General features: G+C 43.2%; 1 protein-coding gene across 1 annotated transcript in view; it reads right to left on the bottom strand.

Moving 5' to 3' along the window:
- Window positions 1-11,855: 11,855 nt before the first annotated feature.
- The window catches only part of Panx (Panoramix), a 29,774-nt gene continuing 22,158 nt past the window's right edge, over window positions 11,856-19,471 (bottom strand). The window contains exon 3 of the mRNA XM_067781342.1: window positions 11,856-15,748. Within this exon, the coding sequence (XP_067637443.1) occupies window positions 14,652-15,748 (1,097 nt within the window). The 3' untranslated portion in view covers window positions 11,856-14,651. The remainder of the gene's footprint in view (window positions 15,749-19,471) is intronic.

Genomic DNA, 19,471 nt, shown 5'->3' with positions numbered 1-19,471 from the left:
AGGTGGGAGCGGAATGCATGATCACATTAATAGGAACGAAACGGAAAATTTGGTCACAAAACCTAATCGCCCCATGCAAAAATGACTATGAATATAACCGCTGCAGAAAGTCACAATGACCGTAAAATGACTAGTAAAATGACGTGGAGCGTTTTTGCAGGGTACATTATCGTGTATTCTATAGTTTGGCAGCTTAAATTGACGTTATGTTGCGAATAGAGTGGAAGGCAGTGAAATAGGCAGTCGAATGACATATAATGAAGGAATGGTGTTCGGAGTTTTTTTCAAAGTTAAAAAAAAATGATAAAAGTTTAATATAAATAAAAATATTGTTTGATAACAACAAAAACGCCTTATATATTCTATATATAGATAAATTCGTAAGGATAATCTCACTTTAAAATGTTAGCTAAATAATCTAGTTTTTTTTGAAACTAAGTCGAGAACTGTGCGTGTGAATGTCCGAATTTTCACCGATAAGCTGTTAGTTGCGCTACTTGGTAAGATTTGCATTGCTTAACATTTTTTGTTGTTGTTGTTGTCGCAGTTAGGTTAAGTTGAACCATGTTACAATGGGTTGAACTCGCCGGTCCATGAGGACCTCACATAGACTCAATAAGTTCGTAGTTTTATCAGAAGTTTATTTTAACGATCAAACTGAAAGCCACTTGCTGCTTCTAGATCTGGCAGCTGTATGACTCCTAATAGCTAGAGTCTTAGCCTGGCAAGCACAGGGCACGAGCACAAAATATGGCCGGATTTCCGGAATTCCTTCAGGGGGAATAAAACGAGCCAAGGCGGATTCGATGACCTTGCGGAAAGCACGTTCCCCTTGGTGGGCATCAGTCGGGATAGGGAGGGCAGCAAATCGATTGCCTGTATAAGATTTGTAATCATCCCACTTTCCTTTCTGGTGATAACAAATCGTTCCCGAGATGGTCGGACGTGGTACCGGAACGTACCGGATCTGCATGCGGCAAAGGACCTCCAACATCGATAACACTCCCCAAGGCCATCGGGGAGTGTCCTTATCGCTCCACCAACAACAACAAGCGAAAGGAGTATTGGCAGGTGGTCAGATGCCAATGTTACCATCGGCTGCCAGTCGACGCAGTTTACTAGTCCTGCGCTCACGATGGATAGATCTCGCGAACTGTGACAGCTTCCTACCATACGAGTATTGGCGTCTCCGTTTATTGTGCAGAACGTCGTTTCCTCTATTTGGTCTGCCAACATCTCCCCCTTGCTGACCTCCTGTGCGATAAATCGTGGTGAGCATTGAAATCGCCTAAGATAATGCGATTATCGCCAGTGTGTAGTGCGCTGATAGCAGGGCGGTATCCACTGGAGCAACAGGTGACAGAAAGGGATGTATATGTTGATAATTTCTAAGTGTACATCCCCTGACCGGACAAATATGCCTTGACGTTCCAGGAGACTGTCCCTGCGGCCGATGTCGGGATCGAATAAATCATATTGCATTGAGTGGTTGATGATAAACGCGCGATAAAACCGCATCCATTTCCGCTCCCACGATCTGTATGGACATAGAGTGCTCCAGCGAAACAACACGGTTGAAAAGTCCTAGCAAGGGGAAACATAGTCCAGGGACTAATAAAAAAAAGAGAACGGGGAATGGTCACGTAATAGTGAGGAATCCCTTGAAGTGCTTCTCGACACATCGGGGACGGTTTAGAAGAGCCAGCAGACATCACTCACACTTCGATCACGGAGCGGGTAGTGCCGGCCTTGGTGACCGATGCCAAGATCGAATGGGCAGTGAAAATGTTTTATAAGTTTAAATCGCCGGGCCCAGACGGTATATTCCCGGCCATGCTACAAGTTTCAAGTATGGTGGTCGTGGAATGGCTTAAAATAATATTCGATGGGTACATAAGGCTGAGTCATATACCGCACTCTTGGAGAACTGCTCGTGTAGCTTTCCTACCAAAGGCGGGGAAGAACGGTCACGTGTATCCCAAAGACTATAGACCCATTAGCTTAACACCATTTCTGCTCAAAACCTTTGAGAGGCTGATAGATGTGTACATAAAGTCCAACGTGGATGAAAAGCTGCTCTCCACAACACAGCATGCGTACACCAAAGGAAAGTCGGTAGGCACCGCATTGCATAGGGTGGTAAATATCATAGAGAAATTCCTGGAATATAAGGAGTATGCTCTAGAAATCTTATTGGACATTTCTGGGGCTTTCAATAATGTTTCTAAATGGGCGATTATGGATGGTCTTAATTATATTAAAGTACAACCCGCCTTTATCAGATGGACGGCTGCATGTTAAATTCCAGGAAGATTACATCACAATGCGGATTGTACGAGACCACGAAATCAGTGGACAGGGGCACACCGCAGGGAGGGGTGCTATCACCTCTGCTGTGGACGCTGGTCATCAACTAACTACTCAGGCGATTCGAGGAGGTAAAACTTACGGCTTGCGCAGATGACGTTTCAATTTTCATAAGTGGAAAGTGCCTTCCAACGATTAGTTCTTTGATGGATCGGCCGCTTCGGGATATCCATACCTGGGCATCTAATGTCGGGTTGAAAGTCAATGCGGAGAAGACGGATATGGTCTTGTTTACAAAGAGGTACAAGGTCCCAAATTGGACCAGGCCTAAGTTAGGAGGGGTGACCTTACAGAAGAAACCTTGCACAAAATATATAGGAATCATCATCGACAGTAAGCTGTCATGGAAGCTCAACGTGGAGGAGAGGGTGAAGAAGGCCTCAACGGCACTCTATGCATGTAAAAGAATGCTGGGGTGTACGTGGGGCTTATCGCCCTCTCTTTCTCACTGGGTTTTTATAGCGATTGTAAGCCCTTTCCATACTCTGGAGTTCTTGTTTGGTGGAAAGCCACACAAAAAACAATATACCTCAAAAAATTAGAGGGGGTATGCAGATTATCGATGCTTAGCATTACGGGAGCCCTGAAAACAACGCCGACGGCTGCACTGTATGCCATTCTGGACATTCCACCTGTAGACCTGGTAACAAAGAACATAGCATTAACAACTGCAACCAGGCTCGGTGCCTCGGGGCAGCTTGAGAGCAGACCATATGGCCATAGTAGTATAGCGTCATCAATCACAAGACGAACAGACTACCCGATTCCCTATCTGCGCTTCGAGGGAGATCTTAAGGTTACAATAGCGGTGGACGGTTGGCGCAAGGGTGCGCAAATGGCGGATGAGGCGATGCATGTGTAGACAAACGGTTCCAAAGTAGTGGAAGGAGTAGGGTCTGCGGTATACTGTGCTGATCCGGAAATAAGGAGATCCTACAGGCTGCCGGATTACTGTAGCGTTTTCCAAGCGGAAATATTAGCCGTAACCAAATCATTAGAAACCCTGGAAGAGAATAGCTTAAGCTGCAACCGTGTTAACTTTTATATTGACAGTCAAGCAGCAATTAAGGCAATAATCTCGCATAGCACAGCACCTAAATGCATATTAGAGTGTAAGCAGTCTCTGGAGAGAATCGGGATAGGGAGAAGCATACATCTATATTGGGTCCCAGGGCATATGGGAATAGATGGGAATGAAAAAGCGGACGAACTAGCTAAAAAGGGCGCATCCTTTGAAGCTTGCTCCGTAGACGTCCCAATTAGACTGGGCGAGATTAAGCGAAGTCGAGAGGTGCACATGATAGACCAAGCGGGAAGGCGTGGGTTCAAGTGCGGGGCTGTAAAGTGTCGAAGATTATCAGCCCAATTCTAAACCAAAATTCCGTGCGAGTTTTTTCCCTTCTCCCATTCCTCGTATTCTAAATAAAAATTCCTTGTGAGTTTTTTCACTTCTCCCTTTCCTCCTATTCTGAACAATGTTCGAAAATGCGGAAACCGGTTATGGGAGAAAAGTAGGTATTATGAATGTGAGGGAGAGGGAGATTTCTCTGCCATTTCATAGGAGTTTTTTCACTTGTTAAATTAAAGGGAATGCATCAAAATAGTTAAGGGAAATTGGTTCTTTTAAGAAAGAACACTTATTTGTATAAATTTGTGCTAAAATATGTATTTACATTCTACCACAATATTCTCACTGTTAATACAACAACAATTATAACCACAATATTCTTTATTTTAAGTCGAAAAGTATATCCTAAGCAACGGTAGAGCTCTTGGTATACATATTTGATGCAGCCATCCAGAAATTGCGCAAGGATTTTTTAATAAGGCTTAATAGATTTTGGCATATGACGAAGGACGAATTCAACTCAACTTGGCCGCCAGAAAATTGCTTTGCTGAATGAAAGCAGGCAACTCCGGCAGATTTGTGTTATGCGGCCGTCTTCTTCTTATGTTCCGTTGTTGATGTTGCTGTGGCACCAATTCATTACTCATTTCAGTGAATACGACATGAAATGCAATAAATACTGTGCATTGTTTATATTTTATTTCTTAATTTCCAACAAATTTGCAACAATAATTAAACTTTTCAATTTTTTAAACAAAATAAGAAATGTGCAACGAAATTTCAATTGACAAAACAGCTGACTTCGAAAATTCGAAATTCCTATTCCCCAATTATAGCTCTCCCTAGGAGAACAGAATTGGAGGAATTTTTCCGCGGGAATAAAAAAATCCGCGAGTACAAAATTCCGCGAGAATATTTAGAATTGGTCTGTATGTGTAGGTCTTACAACCTTAGACAAAGAAAGTTGCTTCTATGATTAAAAAGAGAGGACTGTAGACTCATGACGGGTATTCTGACTGCACACTTCCTTCTGGCGTCGCATGTCTTTAAATTAGGCTTGGTCAGTGATAGCAGATGTAGGTAGTGCGGGTTGGAGGAGGAAACGATCAAGCACGTTCCGTGCTCGTGCCCTGCACTTGCCAGGCTAAGACTCCAGCTATTAGGAGTGATACAGCTTTCAGATCTAGAAGCAGCAAGTGGCTTAAGTCCTAGGAAGCTTCTAGTATTTGCCAAGAGGACGGAGTTATTTTATAACATAGGTCCTGGTTTTTGCTAGGGTTTTTCAGTTTGGTCGTTAAAACAAACTTCTGGTAACACTAGGGACTCAATCAGTCTATGTGAGGTCCTCATGGACCGGCCAGTTTAACCTAACCGCTCCCACGATCTTTTCTGTGGACGTTATATCCAGAGCAGGTCTGCAATTCAGATCTTGCTATGAGTTTGGTCTCTTTGATCGCAGCAATGCGGATGTTATGCCGCTTCATGAAATCAACTATCTCCGTGACCTACCCAGTTAACCCATTACATTTTAACTGCAGAATTCTAAAGTGCAACGGGGGAGACGTCGTCACTCTAGGGGTTGAGGGAGGCCAGGTCGCAATTGCTGTTGTGGGACTGGACGTCCCTGGCTAAGCATTGGGGTATACGGTGTAGTTGGGTTTGCGGCCTGGCAGCATGGCGCAATGAAACCCGTCGGGGAGTTGCCGGCGCTGAGACCAGAACATCTAGGAAACTGGCATCGTCCAAGGCAGGAGCTGCATTGGGCAGATGTGGCAAGCATATATGTTCTGTGCTGGCAAACAGTGCAAAAGGTGGTAGGGACAAGAGTCGCTAAGGCGCAGACTACGGGACGCCCTTGGGCGTGAACAGCAAGGAGCCACAAAAATGTATAGAAGTTACCAGGACGTCGGGTTTTGGGGTCTAGCCCAGAACATCCTGTCCGATGCAACCATCCCTTGCACGTGACACACTGACAAAGTGTGACCGTCCTGCGGCATACGCAGCAAAACCCTTTCTCTGGACCGGGGTCAGGTGCCGGTCCCGACGAAGCACTGCTGCAACAACAACAATGGTAGTGATTGCTAAGCAAAGTGTCACAGCGTAATATAAAATCAGGCTGTAAGTGAAATAAGTTTTTCCAAAAACTTAAGCTTCAGATTGTTGTTATTATTGCTTCCTTCATCTTAGCATTCTCGACTTTTTTGCTTTCCTTAAATAAATATTTACTCATAAACACCTGCGTTCCCTCGCCTCTCTTTTCTCTATTTATTAACTGACACGACTTTCTCAAATGGCTCAAGTCGCACATGTTCATAATGATGATTACGTATACGCAGTGTAGGACATTTAATGGGTCACTGTTTAGAAAAAGGGGGGAGGGGGGTTGCGTTAAAAAAAATCTACTTTCGTATTGTCGCACCCAATTCACTTTGAATTGACGGTAATTCCCTATCAATGCTGGAGACAATTTCCTTCGGCATGTTACGCCATTCAGCAGTAGTTTAGCCAAAAATCAAATACTCGATGCAGCAAGACATTTGTTGATTTCGAAGTTTTGCTTAGAAAATCAAAGTATTTCCAGTGCGGCAGTGTAATGAATAGCGGTACGAAGTATTTTTCTTCCTACTATCTTCAATAGACGTTCCACCGAAAAGGCGACTTTTGCCTAGTTCAGCACACACGATAGTGATCCATCTTTTGCAATAAGATCACGCGAGTTAGAAAGATTGTTCCATTCTCTACTTGACCTTCCAAACGCAGCGTGCATCCCAAATTTCATCGAACTATCTACATCAATTTACTTTATGTGCTCTAGCCAGCGTGTTTGCGGAATTATTCGCCTATCACCAAATCTACTCGGAACGCCCTGACGGCATCCGGCACAGGTTCGTAAATTCTCCGAGAATCACCTTTCACTCTCCTCAAGTACAGGACTGCCGAGCCATTGTAGGGTCCTTCGAGCGAAACTAATAGCACTAAAGACGGCAGCTCGTTGGCTCTGCTATTTAAGAATCCCACATCTGTAGTCATTTAGCGACGTCGTTAAAACAATTTTCCTGTTGGCGCGTGACATTGGTGAAATAGGTTCCAGGTCACAGTAGCGTGACTGTAAACTATGCTGTCTACAAAAAGTCAAGGATGGCCACTGATCACATCGAGTTAAACCAACTGAGTGACGTTGATTCTCCTCTAGCTTCATAGAAATACTGCTGATTTCATTAAGAAAGTGAATGGTACATCATCAGTGGAGTCAGACAAACTTATACCTACATAAGTGAGAACCATACTAAGCTCCTAATTAATAGCAATCGACTCTTAAAAGTCTACTGAATAGAATTTTAAAGGGCCATTGCCTGATGTGAGCACATGTGGAACACATAGGGGTCCCACAGAATGATTTCCAGCGGGGCTATAGGGACGAAGAGTCGATAAGAGGAGTTGCGCACTTTCTTTTCAGATGCTCTACTCTAGCCGGTATACCTCTGGAATGCCTGATTGTATACGAAAATTTTCTCTACTAAAATCAAAAACTTTCTGCGTTACATTTAATGGACAAGTGGCTTCAATTTTCAACTTACTTGAAGGAGAAAGGGCTATAGCTTGCAGAATGTGCCTCTCTGCCTTTACTCCATGTGCAGTCTCATTTTATGTCATAGTCCATGCTTCTACGATATACATTATAACGGAAATATTTAGAGATCTTTAGCTTGAGAGAGGACGAGAGAAGAGATTTGTAGTGGAGTACAATTTTTAAAATGAGCGGCAAGTCAATTTTCGGCCAGGATAATGTCTGCCGGGTGTGCTAGACCTCTAGTTGCAATAGAAGAGTCATATCAAAACGTTTGCAAGGTATTAGGTTTAGTATCTTAAGATGCTACTTCCGGAGCATACTGGTTATGAATACTGGATATCCGTCAATGACATATCAATAACAGGGGACTTCGGAGGGTATCTTTATATATACTACAACCATAATAACAACGTAGTCCGCGCGTAACTTAGTTGACACAAGCTCCAGTCGATAGTTAAGTTGCTCGATGCATATAAGTATTTTGCTGCATTTTGGTTCAATTTTTAGATGCCACATCTTTGGTATTTGAATTTATTACATCCAACGCAGAATATACCTACCTTGCAATGCATGGTCCGTCTCGAATGACTGTAATGACACCCTTGTTGTTGTTGTTGTTGTTGTAGCGATAAGGTTGCTCCCCGAAGGCTTCGGGGAGTGTTATCGATGTGATGGTCTTTTGCCGGATACGGATCCGGTACGCTCCGGTACCACAGCACCATTAAGGTGCTAGCCCGACCATCTCGGGAACGATTTATGTGGCCACATTAAACCTTCAGGCCATTCCCCCCTCCCCAACCCCAAGTTCGATGAAAAGCTTGGGGTCGCCAGAGCCTCGTCTGTTAGTGAAACAGGATTCGCCGTGGATAGGTGAGGTTGACAACTGGGTTTGGAGAAGCTATATATTGCGCTGGCAACCTGAAGGGTTGCGCTACACAGCCCCTTGAATCTGGTATTTTAGTCGCCTCTTACGACAGGCATACCTACCGCGAGTATATTCTGATCCTCTAACCCGCTGGGGTGTAATGACACCCTCCTTCATAGCAATTAACAACAGTGTTCGGGCTAGGGATTCTTAAGGGTTGGTATGCCTTTAGTTGTATATAGAGTTGAGAACGCCACTTCTTAAATAACATCTTCGAGTAGGTCTTGGACAAGCATCGTCGGTAGACGTTCGTGCAAACGTGGGTATATTGTTTTAAGCCTATCTCGGGAGGAAGGAGTAGCATGACTTTCTTTTGTTTTAGTGTTAACTAAACTAATTAGTTCAAAACTCAAAATTTCGAATTAACTAGAGTTGAATTCTTGGTCGATTTCTTAGAAATTCAAAACAATTTTTTCACAATATATTTTAAAAAGTCGATACCGTCATTACAATCGAGTCCCCGGGCTTATCATGTACCGTACAGGGTTCGTACAAAATATTTATGGCTTTTCTCATTGGCATATTTGCCCACCATCAAACTCGTGTAGAATTTGTAATTTGGCTTTAATTTTCATGGCATTATTGTGTGAAATAAATCAGTCAATTCGACGCAACTATTTCGTTTATGCCATAATGAGCGTTTCAATTATATCAATACATACAAATGCGCATTCGTAGCTTAAATGTTTAGAGACTGGACGCTGTTCGACAAGTATATTATTAAACCTAAAAATGGCAATATAAAGGTTTGGCGGTTCTTGAGTGTCACAAGAACGACGGTTATCGAAAGATCATTCGCGGATATCATCGAAGGAGAAAGGTCCAGTATGTTAAAGATCCTAAGGACACCAAAAATTGTACGAACGGGTTGAGAAGTCTTCACAATTTTTGCTTGATATGAATCCACCTTTGATTGGAGATGTTTTTGCGTAAGGAAATAATTCTTCTCTTCCTATGAACGCACATTTTGCCACTATACTCATATAAGCTTGGTCCTACTTCACAGTATTGAAATTACTCTTGCCGAATTCAAAATCTACCCGAAGTTCTAATATTGATTAAGAAGGAAGCTAATTCTTCCCTTCTGATTAATACTACAGTTATCGGCGGAAACTTCGGATTTTCACCCTCGGTGTCCATCTCCCTCCTTGTTTGTTTTCGAAGGGAACTTGCCACAGCCTTATCGTTTTTTTTTTTTTTTTTTTTTTGATAAAGGTTATGAAGCGCCCTTTAGCCGCCTCCCAGAGATTTTCCTTCCCATCGATCCCGATACAGAGCGAAAGCCGAGATTACTCTCAGAGCTGTAGTACAGATGTTAGGGTATTACAGCGAGTCTTCTTAGAAGTACGTTTAAAAAAAAAACAAACTGTGTGACAATGTTGTTGTTGTATTAACGATACAGATACTCCCCGAAGATTTTGGAGAATCTTATCAATATTGATGGTTGTTATTGTTGTTGTTGTTGTAGCGATAAGGTGCTCCCCGGTCTTTGGGGAGTGTTATCGATGTGATTGTCCTTTGCCGGATACAGATCCAGTACGCTCCGGTAACACAGCACCATTAAGGTGCTAGCCCACCATCTCGGGAACGATTTATATTGCCACATTAAACCTTCAGGCCATCCCTCCCTCCCCACCCCCAAGTTCCATGAGGAGCTTGGGGTCGCCAGAGCCTTGTCTGTTAGTGAAACAGGATTCGCCGCGGATAGGTGAGGTTGACAATTGGGTTTGGAGAAGCTGTATATTGCGCTGGCAACCTGAAGGGTTGCGCTACACAGCCCCTTGAATCTAGTATTTTAGCCGCCTCTTACGACAGGCATACCTACCGCGGGTATATTCTGACCCCCTAATCCGCTGGGGGAAATGTTGATGGTTGTTGTTGTTGTTGTAGCAGTGCTTCGCCCCACCTAACAGACGCGACCGATCACAAACTGTCATCAATATCCTCTAACGGGAGTCCAAGGAAACTTGCTGTTTCAATGTTGATGGTCTTCGCCTAATATAGCTATGGGGCGTTGCGATAACATAGCACCATTAAGGTACTAGTCCGACCGTCTCGGGAACGATTAATATAACTACATTAAACCTTCTAGGCCATCCCGAACCCCCACCGCCCCCTGGTTCCAAGCGGAGCCTTGTCTGCTAAATACATGTAATATACATTCATATTTGTAACAGAATTCCCCTCGCGTAGGTGAGGTTGGGAATTGGGTTGCGGAAGCTCTGAAGCTATAAAGCTTTGTATTGCGCTCATCAACCCCTCGAATCCCACTTTCACAATGTCGTATTTTTCTCCGACGTAGGACGTGTGAACTGGCTTGAGAATTTTATTGAAAAATTGATCGTTCCACAAGTGAGTTTTATGATCCGCGGGCCATCTCAGGCTCGGTATGAGTATAAGATTTCTAAGTTTCAGATAATGCCTTAAACGCCAAGGGATATGACAAGATTGCAAAAACAACAATGACAAGATTGCAAGGATCACAGCTGGAGTAAACTTGGTTGTTGTTGTTGCGCGCTAAGGACACTCCCGAAGGCCTCGGAGAGTGTTATCGATGTTGATGGCCCTTTGCCGGATGCATATCCGGTACGTTCCGGTAACAAGCACCATAAAGGTACTAGCCCGACCATCTCGGTAACGATTTCGTATGACCACATGAAACCTTCAACGCCATACCGCCCTCCCAGCCCCTAGATCCATGAGGAACTTAGACCGCCAGAGCATCGGCTGTTAAAGAAACAGGATTTGCCACGTATAGGTAAGGTTGACAATTGGCCTGGAGAAGCTATATATTGCGCTGGCAACCCTTTGAAAGGGTTGCGCTACACAACCCTTTGAATCAATTTGATATTTTAGCCGCCTCTCACGACAGGCATACCTGCCACGGGTACATTCTAAGCTCCCTAATCCGCTGGTTGTAACTTGATGTTACCTTGCTGTGCTACTTCTAGAAAGAACGTCTTCGATTGCGCCTGTAGTGCACTTCCCAAGCTTCAGGAGCACTGAAACAGTTTCCCAGTTGTGACGAGCATGCATCAAGGCCGATATGACGAGTTTGATCCTTTTAAACTTTCCAATTAACACTAGCTGTAGCTTTTTCAATTTGTCTGGGAATAAAGCGTCCTAATGGCCTTTAACGTTGGCAGCTTAACTTAGTCTGTTTTTCTTCCGTCCACTAATAAACGGACTGTTTCACACCAAGCATGGTACGTTTAATTTTCCGGGACGTACTGGATGTTGTTGTTGTTGTAGCGATAAGGACACTCCCCGAAGGCCTTGGCGACTGTTATCGAGTAGATGGTGCTTTGCCGGATGCAGATCCGGTACGTTCCGGTACCAAGCCCGACCATCTCGGGAACGATTTGTTATGACCACATGCGACCTTCTAAGCCATACCGCCCTCCCACCCCCTAGATACATGAGGAGTTCGTCGCCAGAGCCTCGGTTTTAATGGAACAGGATTCGCCACGGATAGGTGAGGTGGCCAATTGGGTTTGGAGAAGCTATGTATTTATTGCTCTGGCAACCTGAAAGGGCTGCGCTACACAAACCCCCTAACCCGCTGGGGGATCGATAACCGCAATCGACACTGATAAACTCCCCTAACCTTATTGCTACAAGAATAAGATGATTAAAGACACTGATTTTTTTATTCAAAATTTGTTTTATTATTATTTCACATACATATGTACATACATTTTATTAAGATTCATTCGGCGGAGTGTCGAAATTTATTAACCGAAAATAAACGAATTGAAAATAACATTTCATTTTTACAAAATATAAGTAATTAAAATCTTAAATTTATGTTTTGATTGCGGGGTGGAAGATCGCCCTATCTCAGAACCTAACTTAAGATGGCGCTTTAGCAGAAAGAATTCGTTTAACAAACCTCCATCACACGGCCAAATTCTGGGTTAATACGTTCTAAAAACTTTGAGTCAAAATAAATTTCTTTTAATGAGATGAAGGGATATCGATATAGGAAGATCTTCCATTCAGCCATCGATGAGATATTAATAAGTACGAAAACTAAAATAATCGTAGCAACATTGCAACTTTCTAACTTCGTATGAATCAATCAGGGCATCAAAGTTCTAACATAAACCAGCAATGATTTATAATTTACCAAGTTAAATTTACTTATTCCCACAATGAGGCCCTCCTGTCGTAATAATCGATTTAAATCCACGCTATTGCTCACATTCGTAACTTCCTCTTAGCTCTGGGGAGTATTTTTACTGCTACAAAAACAATCAACAAGAAGTCCTAAGGACAACCAACATTATACGCTAGAAATGGACATCGAAACATGAAATTGGCTAGGCAAGAAGACGTAGATGCAACGAAATTGGTGTTTGAAAGGCCCAACAGCTCAATGATGCTCCGAGTTTCACAAATGAGCCGCCAAGAGAGTAAAGTGGCGTCTACTGAACTCCTTCCGGCAATGATGCCCTTCTTGATGAAATGTTTTTGAGCTCAGCGATTGCAGATTAAGTGAATATTGGAGACGTCCCAAGCCGTTTGAGTGAAACGAAAAGTAGACATGAGTTGGATGTGGCATGAAAGACGCGGCGTTCAATGTGGTCATATTAAATCGTTCCCGAAATGGTCGGGCTAGTAACTTGAAGATGCTTGTTACCGGAACGTACCGGATCTATATCGGACAAAGGACCATGTACAATGAAAACACTGCCCGGGCAGTGTCCTTATCGCTACAACAACAACAACAACAACATAAAAGTACCGGCAAAAGAAGCCGACTAAGTGCGACATTTCAACTTAAGAAACTTCTAATAAGGAACTTTATGATAAAAAACAGGCGACTGGTCAATTGAGGCACGAGAGATTCATTGCGTAGAAAGCAATTTTAGGGACCTGCATGTTTTCTGTGGAATCCATGTTGATCCGGCTGAACACAACGCCAAAGTGGCATTCGTTTTTAACGCTCAAGCGGACATAGCCGGACCTGAAAAAATTGGGCGGGGCGGAGTGGAGTCCATCCCTCTTTCCGAAAGCAATTCATTTTATTTTCAGTTTAAAACTGTGATAGTCTTTTAGGCAAATAACGAAAAGTGCTAGTTTTCCACGCGAAAATGAACCGTCCTATACTTCCATGGAAATTTGAAGCGTGCTTGTCTTCCATGGGACCAAAAAAATTGTTTCTAAAGCAGAAATGTTCAACTAACGAATATCCAATTCGATAGATAACTACGTATAGAAAAGTTTTTGGCATTAGGTAGTACACGCCGACATATTCTGCGAAAACGATCATTTGATATACACGTTCTTGTTCGAATGAATGATCTGAATTGCGGAAAGCCACTCCGGGTAAGCTTCGGTGTTTTTCCTCAGCTCCCAACCCAATTTTGTAGGTTTGCTTTAACCTTGAGCTTAGCTGCACCTTGCTTAATCTTAGTAATACTGTTTACGTAGTTTTATTGTTGTTAAGGTCGTCGTTTAATTTTTTGCTTTACTTTTTTGATAGTCTGTTATCGGTTTTGTCATAGTTGATTTGTTATTGTTGTTGTTACTGTGTTTTGTTGTTGTTTTTGTAGTTTTGTTGCTGTTATTGTTTTGTTGTTGTTGTCGTTTCAGTCTTGTATTTGTAGTTGTCCTTTTGGTTTTTGTTGTGTTTTTTTTTTCTTTTTTTCAGTCCTTCAACGCCTCTGAATCGTGCTAGATCAACTCTTTTACGAACTATCGATACTCGCTTGCGCGTCATTGTGCATTTAAACTGTTGTTGTTTTATTAACAGCATAAACCATTTCTTGGCGAAATAGTTCTTTTAGGCCGGCATGAGTGATGGGTTGAACTGGCCGGTCCATGAGGACCTCACATAGACTGATTGAGTCCGTAGTGTTTCACTTGGCTTTTTACAAATTCTGGCTCATGATCATACAAAAATGTTCATCTCTTTCAACCAAAATGGGATGTAAATCTACTTAGTAGGCTATATTTCTCTTACGATAGTATTATTCTTCTTCTTTTAGCAGTATTTATAATTAGGTTAATACCTATATGATGACTTGACTGCCAAAATAAACTAACTGAATCGAATCAATATCGAAGGCTTGGCATATCTACAAGTGTTTTTGGAAATAAAACTATAAACGAATTTCAGTTAAAAACCTTCAGCTTAAGCTAAAAATTTTCTGTTGGTTTTTGGTTAAAAAAAAATCCCTAACTTAGCCAAGCTCGCCCCTAGAGAACCGCTAGTCTTTCCATTGGTGTATTACGATTTACTGGTCATCAAAGCTCTAACCTAATTAAATGCTATAGACCAATTTTGAACAATATTTGTCATATGTACATAATTTTTTTTTAACACAGCACATACGACGAATATCACAAAATAGGAAACCCTGTCAACTCTGTAATTATTTATAACAGCACAGTAACAACGCCTTAGTACTAGGCGGTAGCAAGCACAATTTGGTTCATCGTCGCATACCACCACGTCCATAATATCGCGATGTGGACGCTTCCAGTGTGCTCGCTGGTGGTAATAGACCCGCACTTGGATGATATGATTGTACATTAGCAATAACTGGAATTTTTTGTGGCACTGCTGCATGTTGCTGCGTCATTGGTCTTTGATGCCCGCGTCGCGCTGACGATACTGAAGGTGGTGGTGGTGGTGGCTCGTCATCTGCACCTGCTGTCACCGCCGCTGCCATTGCCGCCGCCACTGCTGCGTGCGCACGATTACGTGGATCCCGCATATTTTTAATATGATTGTTATTTGTTACAACCGGTTGTTCTTCGACTTGACGTGGATGTGGTCTTTGCGCCGGTTGTTCGAGTACTGATGGTTCTTGCGAGCAGTTATAAATATCTAACAAACGTTGACGCAAGTGATACAAACTGAATGCGCTGGCTTCGGGCTTACCAGGTTCAGATATTAGATCAACAAAATCACTTAAAGCTATAAGTTGGTTTTCATTTAATGTGCTTATTTGACGCATGAGCGGTAACTCATCTAAACCACTGTTTGCTAAACATAAAGTTTGTGTACCAAAAGTTTCGCAAGTGGGCATAACCTGTACGCCTATATCGCTGCCATTGTTACGGCGCGAAGATGCAGGATCATATACGGTAACTTCATTCGTTTGAGTAGCGACTGTTATGAGGAATGACGATTGCGGTTGATATCTTTTTTGTTCTTCACTCTCTTGTTCCATACGTTCTTTTTTTATTTTTTGCAACTTTAAGGGTATTTTAAATGTTTCCATTTTTTTGAGTAAAGCATAGTAATCGAAACCTAAAACTTTGCCGACTTTTGCAGCAGCTCTTGGCATTTCCTCTATACCCCATTCATATAGATTAAAACGGAAAGCATGTGAATTAAATTTATAGGATACATTGTTGACATTGTTAAGAGGTGAGCGATTCTCATAGATTTGTTGTTTCAAATAGGAATAGCTGCCGGGCAATTTTCTCAGGGTGGTTGTATATATAAACGCTGACATGGGTTCCTTTTCTTCTTTGCTGAAATTTTTGAATGCTTCAATTGCATCGAGAGCGCGTTGTTTAGCTGAAAGTGAAAAAAAGAAAAGTTGAAAAGTAAGCGGAAAATGGAAAAATCGGGTTGTTGATATTGTAGCAGTGCTTGACCCCAACCAATAGGTGCGAACCCTCCCACAAACTGGCATCTATATCCTCTAACGGAAGACCGAGGAAGCTTGCAGAGAGAAAGGGGTGTTAGACGCATTGATTCCACACTGCAATTGAAAAGATGGCTGGTGTCATGTGGGGACACGTTACAAGCAGGACATACATTGTATATATAGGCGTGGATTCTGGATAGGTAACCTATTATCGTATCCAGATCGAAATTGAGCTATAATGACACGTGGCTCCCTGGGGAGGTTGCTTTCCTCTACTGCGAGTTCTGGGTACTTGACTTTAAGAGGTTTCTGGGCATTCAACAGAAACTGTTTGTTCAGCATTTCATGTCTCCCTCTTATGGGGAGTACTCTCGCTCACTGTGCACATGGTGCTCTGTGGACATAAGAAGGCAACCCGTAGAAGTTCTGAGAGCGTGTTTTGATAGGATTGTTGTTGTTGTAGCAGTGCTTCGCCCCATGTAATAGGTGCGACCAATTACAAATTGTCATCAATGTCCTCTAACGGGAGTCCAAGGAAACTTGCTTTTTCAACAAGGGTGGACCATAATGAGAGGGGTGTTAGAGGCGTTGGTTCCACAATACAATTGAAGAGATGGTTGGTGTCATGTGGAGACACATTTCCAGCAGGACATACATTTTGTATGTCGGGGGTTGATTCTGGATAGGTAAGAGTTTAACCTGTTACAGTACCCAGATCGAAGTTGAGCTAGAGTGACTCGCGTTTCCCCAGGGAGTGTGCGTTCCTCTTCTGCAAGTTTAGGGTATTGTTCTTTAGGTACAGGATTCGCCGGGCAATTGCCGGTATAAAGGTCCGACGCCTGCCTCTGGATATCACTGAGGACTTGCTCGTGCTTTTTTGTTTCATACGGCTGCCTTGTCAGGTGCCGTATTTTCTCATAATGCTTACGGAGAAGACCCCTTAAGCCCCTGAGCGGTGTAGCCTCATCAATCAGATGTCTGTTGGGATGCCCAGGTTTCTGGGTATTCAACAGAAACTGGTTGCTTAGCATTTCATTTCTCTCCCTAATGGAGAGTACTCTCGCCTCATTATGTAGATGGTGTTCTGGGGACATAAGAAGACAACCCGTAGCGGTTCTGAGGGCAGTATTTTGGCAGGCCTGTATTTTCTTCCAGTGAGTAACCTTTATGCTTGGCGACCATATCGTGGAGGCGTAGCATGTAATCGGCCGGTCAATTACTTTCTAAGTAGTAATGAGCGTTTCTTTATGTTGTTGTTGACGTAGCAGTGATTCGCCCCATCCAATAGGTGTGACCGATCACAAATTGTCATCAATATCCTGTAACGGGAGTCCAAGGAAACTTGCTGTTTCAACAGGGGTAGACCATAATGAGAGGGGTGTTAGAGGCCTTGGTTCCACAATACAGTTGAAGAGATGGTTGGTGTCATGTGGGGACACATTACAAGCAGGACATATATTTTATATGTCGGGGTTGATTCTGGATAGGTAAGAGTTTAACCTGTTACAGTACCCAGCTCGAAGTTGAGCTAGAGTGACTCGCGTTTCCCTAGGGGGAGTGCGTTCCTCTTCTGCAAGTTTAGGGTATTGTTCTTTGAGTACAGGATGCACCGGGCAATTCCTGGCATAGAGGTCCGACGCCTGCCTGTGGATATCACTGAGGACCTGATTGTGTTTTTGGCTTCATACGGCTGTGTTCTCAGGTGCTGTATTTCTTCATAATGCTCACGGAGATGACTCCTTAAGCCCCTAGACGGTGTTGGCTCATCAATCAGATTTCTGTTGGGGTGCCCAGGTTTCTGGGTATTCAACAGGAACTGTTGGGTTAGCATCTCATTTCTCTTTCTGATGGGGAGTACTGTCGTCTCATTGTGTAGGTGGTGTTCTTGCGACATAAGAAGACAACCCGTGGCGGTTCTGAGGGCAGTATTTTGGCAGGCCTTTAGCTTCTTCCAGTGAGTACTCTCGGCTGGCCAAGTACTTTGTAAGTGGTAATGAGCTTTTATTTATCTTTACCCCAAGTACTGCCATCAAGAGATTTGAGTATTTTATTGCGGCTCCGGATTTTCGGTACAATTTAGGCAGCATGCTCACCAAAATGTAGATCCTGATCAAAAGTCACACCCAAGATTTTGGGATGTAAAACAGTCGGTAGCGTAGTGCTATTTACGTGGATGTTCAAAATGGTCGACATTTGGGACGTCCATGTTGTAAATAAGGTCGCCGCTGATTTAGTCGGTGATGTCAGGTTTCGCGAGGCGAAAAACTGGAGAGATCAGGGAGTTAGCCGTTTATTTTGTTGCTAAGCTCATCGATGCGATACTTTCTGGTGGCGAAGGTAGCTTTGATATGTAGAAGTTAAACAAAAGTGCGGAAAGGACACCACCCTGTGGCACCCCTTGTTTAATTCTTCTTGGTTTTTATGTTGCATTTCTAAATTGCACCGATACCTGCCACCACCCAGATAATTTGCGGTCCACTTGGGGGAAGGGCAGACCCGTCCAGGTCTTGCAGTAACGTTCCATGGTTGACCGTAGCAAAAGCTTTTGATAAGTCTAAAGCAACGCGTACTGTTCTATGGTCGGGGTTTTGATTTAAACCGCAATTTATCTGGATGCTAATGACATTTAGCGCGGTGATTGTGCTATGAAGTTTTCTAAAGCCATGCTGATGGCAGGCTAGTTGCAAATTTACTTTGAAATAGTTGAGCAAAATGACTGCAAGTGACTTGGCTACTGGCGATAGGAGATATATCGGGCGATATGAATCTCCTATGTTAGCTGGTTTCCCAGGCTTTAGTAGCGGGACCACATTGACCATTTTTCATTTTTCGGGAATGACAAAGGTGGAAAAGGACAGGTTGAAGACATGTGCTAAATATTTTAAACCCTCTTTCCCTAGGCTTTTAAGCATCGGCATGGCTATGCGGTCTGGGCCCACTGCTTTGGATGGTTTAGCATGACCGATGACCGAGGGGGATTGTTGTTGTTGTAGCAGTGCTTCGCCCCACCTAACAGCCGCGACCTATCACAAATTGTCATCAATATCCTCTAACGGGAGTCCAAGGAAACTTGCTGCTTCAACAGGGGTGGACCATAATGAAAGGGGTGCTAGAGGCGTTGGTTCCACATTACAATTAAAGAGAAGGTTGGTGTCATGTGTGGACACATTGCAAGCGGGGCATACATTTTGTATGTCAGGGTTGATTTTGGATAGGTAAGAGTTTAACCTGTTACAGTTTCCAGAACGAAGTTGAGCAAGAGTGATACGCGTTTCCTGGGGAGTATGCGTTCCTCTTCCACAAGTTTTGGGTACTTTTCTTTCAGTACTGGATTCACCGGGCAATTCCTGACATAAAGGTCCGACGCCTGTTTGTGGAGTTCACCAAGGACCTGCTTGTGTTTTTTTTCTTCATACGGCTGGGTTCTCAGGTGCCGTATTTCCTCAAAATGCTTACGGAGATGACTCCTTAAGCCCCTAGGCGGTGTTGGCTCATCAATCAGATGTCTGTTTGGATGCCCAGGTTTCTGGATATTCAACAGGAACTGTTTGGTTAGCATCTCATTTCTCTCCCTGATGGGGAGTATTCTCGCCTCATTATGTAGATGGTGTTCTGGGGACATAAGAAGGCAGCCCGTGGCGATTCTGAGA

Source organism: Eurosta solidaginis, chromosome 4 (assembly GCF_040869045.1).
Source record: "Eurosta solidaginis isolate ZX-2024a chromosome 4, ASM4086904v1, whole genome shotgun sequence".
Taxonomy (NCBI): domain Eukaryota; kingdom Metazoa; phylum Arthropoda; class Insecta; order Diptera; family Tephritidae; genus Eurosta; species Eurosta solidaginis.
This window is presented reverse-complemented; position numbering and strand designations above follow the sequence as displayed.